This window comes from Babylonia areolata, chromosome 10 (genome assembly GCF_041734735.1).
Source record: "Babylonia areolata isolate BAREFJ2019XMU chromosome 10, ASM4173473v1, whole genome shotgun sequence".
Lineage (NCBI taxonomy): Eukaryota > Metazoa > Mollusca > Gastropoda > Neogastropoda > Buccinidae > Babylonia > Babylonia areolata.
The window spans coordinates 13291625-13295424 of NC_134885.1; the positions used below are offsets into that span (position 1 = coordinate 13291625).

The window sequence follows — 3800 nt, forward strand, 5'->3', positions numbered from 1 at the left end:
ATGTGTGTGTGTGTGTGTGTGCCGTGTGTGTGTGTGTGTGTGTGTGTGTGTGTGTGTGTGTGAGTGTGTGTGTGTGTGTGTGTGTGTGTGTGTGTGTGTGTGCGCGCCTACATGATAACATCATCATGAAGACAGGATCTCCTAAAATAACAACAACTAAAATTTCCTCACTAGTTCCGGGCTTGTCGATTTTTATTTTTATCTTATTTTTAAGGAAAATCGTGCAGTACACCCAAACATCCGGGATTGTTTCATGTCACTGTGAAAATGTCAGTATTACACTGAGAATCGCAGTACAGTAATATTCCGCCGGAAAGCAATGTAAATTTGAATAAAAGGAAAATGGAAAAAGAATAGTGATAGCAACTTGCATTGATAATATATTCTCAAGATGCAAAAAATGTCTTCTATAAAAATTAAAAAAAAGAAGAAGAAGAAAAAAAAGACACGCACGTGCGTCTAGCTGTATATGCTCTGAATAGCCCCCACACGCCCAATTACTTTCATCCTCTACTCCTCTCCATCTTTATTGATCCACGTCTCACCCGCTCCCTCTCTCCTTCCTTCACCATCCTACCATCCGCGCACGCGAAAACCACAAAAGTTTCTTCGATGTTTTCATTTACAAATGATGCAACATTTCACTGTAAAATCCCCATTCGTAAATCATAGTGTTATTTTCAGATATATATCGAGGCAGGCTGTATGACTCAGTCAAACGAACGCTTACAAACACACGTTGTAATAACAGGTCAGTTCCACAGTTTAATCCAGAGGTAATAGGAAGATCCGATTAGGTTTTTTGTTTCTGTTTTATTTTTTTGAGGAGTGGGAAGTGGAAAGTAAACACAGACACTCTCTTGTGATGGAGGAAAGAATTGTGTGTTCTTGCTTGGCAAGTGAGCTGAAGCAGTCGAACGAGGCAGTCGAGTGACTCGATCCGTGCATGTTCTTCTGTCTTGAGGGATTACAGTCCATACGGAATCGTTTGCTTGTGAGGTCAAGTTATTGTGGACAGTGTCAGCCTGTTGTTAATTGTCTGTTGCTGTTGTTTTTTTCGCGTAATCTCCATGTCGTTCACTCACTAACTGTGAGTTTGAAGCGGAATTGGCGCTTCAGGAAAGCCCACCTCTATCTGTGACTGTGATGCGAATGGAGTGACATTCGTTTACTCAGTTATTGTTATTGTTTTGGAAGTTAGTTGACACTAATAGCAGGAATTATTTATGTATTCTTGGATATTTGTGGATTGTTGTACTTTTTCAAACAAACTTTGTCAGCTCCTGCTTAAATTTGAAGTTACTCCTCGTGTGACCCACTTTTCTTGGATTCTTCCTTCACCTTGGCACAGGCAGTGAATGTGAGTAATTTCATCCGTTGACGCCGGAGTCGACCACAGACATCAGGACCGTAATGTGCGCCTCATGTCAGTGAGTTGTCTGGTTTATTCTTAAGGTAGACATTGTGTCCTACAGCAAACAGTACATGATTGTGCATGGGGAGTTGTTGGGAGGGTGGGTGGGGCAAGGGAGATAAGGGGAGGGAGGGGCAGAGTGGAGGGGAAAAGGGGTCAGCAAAAGACACAAAAAATCATTTGTGATGTGCCAGTGTTTTAACTGCTTACTGCCCTGACAATGATATTGACAATGTTGACTGATATGATTAATCAGCGATTGAGTGTGACCTACTATAGTACTAACATGATTGCTGATAACAGGCACCCCCACACATACATGTGATGTACATAAATGTACAACACACACATGGTATACACTCACAAAATACACATACACAAACACACATACATAATATATATGTACAAACAGCCATACACACTCACACACACACACATAAACACACACACATACACACACACACACACACACACACACACACACACACACATGCACGCACGCACACACACACGCACACTTTGTACACGCACTCACATACTCCACACACTTTTATATACAGACATACACACACATTCAAGCACACAACTAGATGTCAGTATCTATAGAGAAATCTTGAAATGTCAAAAAAAAAAAAAAAAAAAAAAAAAAAAAAAAAAGGAGACCTAGAAAAATAGTCCAAAATATCATTGTGTCCAACTTTCAAACTTAAAGTATGCATCTGAAAAAAAATTGTACTCATTAGCTACTGTTCTCCAGTGAACATATTTACACTCACACACACACAACACACACACACACACACACACACACACACACACACACACACACACACACACACACACACACACACACACACACAAACACACACACACACACACACACACACACACACACACACACACACACACACACACACACACACACATTTTAATCCTGTAACCCCTTTGGGGGCGTGGAGGACGTAAAAGCAATGTGAAACAAAAGAAAATCGTAGAAATGCTCAACAATGCAACAAGTGCAGGGGATCATCGACCACACACACACACTGTCTTTCTTTCTCTCTCTCCCTCTCTGTCTCTGTCTCTGTCTCTTTCTCTCTCACTCACTCACATGTGCACCCAACCTGCACATTCTCACAGATCTTTATACACACACACACACACAGAGACACACACACAAGTACACAAGTACACACACACACACACACACACACACACACACACAAGTACACACACACACACACACACACACACACACACAGACAAACACACACACACAGACAAACACACACACTCATAAAAAGCCAACACCCTTACTATTTTAAAGTGGTTATGATGTATGTAGACTTTATGGGTTATCTTGGATTCATCCCCAACCTGGGCATAGATTTGGGGAAACTGCCCTGGTTCTGGCTGCATTCCCTTGTTCTATCTGCCTGTGTTATGAATGACTATGTATTGGTGTCTAGAGAAGTCTCTGCAGTTTGTTTTCTTTGTGGCTTTGTGATCAGTCATCCGGTTGCCATTCTCTGTTTGTGCTGCTGAGCCAGGCACTCTCAGGATCCCAGACACATTCTTCAGACTGACTGACTGACTTTTTCCTTTGCTGACATTGGTCAAGGTCACTCTGAAGCTCTGGATTTGGAGAACTGAGAGTTGAGAACAGTGTATAATTATGTGTATTCTGTCGTCATTGATTTACACATAAGGCTGTGACTGGATACAGACATAATATATGATCTGTTTCTCAGATTTTATTATTTTTTTTAAAAGGGCATATTGTTTGTGACCATTTTGATGTCCATTGTTTCATTGGTCAAATTCACTTCAAAACTGATCCGGCTGTGAATATGCTAGAAATAGCTATTCATGAGGCCATCACGGACACACACACACACACACACACACACACACACACATGCACTTATTTGCACAGAAATCTAAGAAGTACCTTTATGATATTATCAAAAAATAATTAACCACTAGACTCCAGGAACTGATGAAATATCAATGACACAACCTACCTGTTGATGAACTTGGCAGCATGTGATCATTGTCAAGGTGGCCAGAATCACTATTGTCCATCAAAAATAAATTACTTTTGGGTTTTTTGTTGGGTTTTTTTTTTACCATTTTTTTAGTCACTATTGGCACCATCGTGCTGCAAATCAGGTGAAATTCTAGCCACCCTCTGCACTGTACATCCTGGCAGCCATGCTGACATGCTTAACTGTTCTGTTGCTTTACTACAAAACTGAAAAAAATCATCAGTTGAGCCCAAACATGCTGAGATATTGCTTCAAACACCCAGCATGGCAGTCGCCATTTGCAAACGTGTTTTGGTGATCAGGTAATCAGCCGGACTTTGATTATATGATGACCCTTG

The 3800-nt window shown here is 41.0% G+C and overlaps 1 protein-coding gene across 2 annotated transcripts in view; it reads left to right on the plus strand.

Moving 5' to 3' along the window:
* Nucleotides 1–934: 934 nt before the first annotated feature.
* LOC143286799 (retinoic acid receptor gamma-like) overlaps nucleotides 935–3800 on the plus strand; it is a 110291-nt gene continuing 107425 nt past the window's right edge. Inside the window, exon 1 of one of the 2 annotated variants that reach the window (XM_076594589.1) lies at nucleotides 935–1430. In XM_076594589.1, the coding sequence (XP_076450704.1) occupies nucleotides 1414–1430 (17 nt within the window). In that variant the 5' untranslated portion in view covers nucleotides 935–1413. The remainder of the gene's footprint in view (nucleotides 1431–3800) is intronic. The other variant, XM_076594591.1, reaches the window with a different exon arrangement.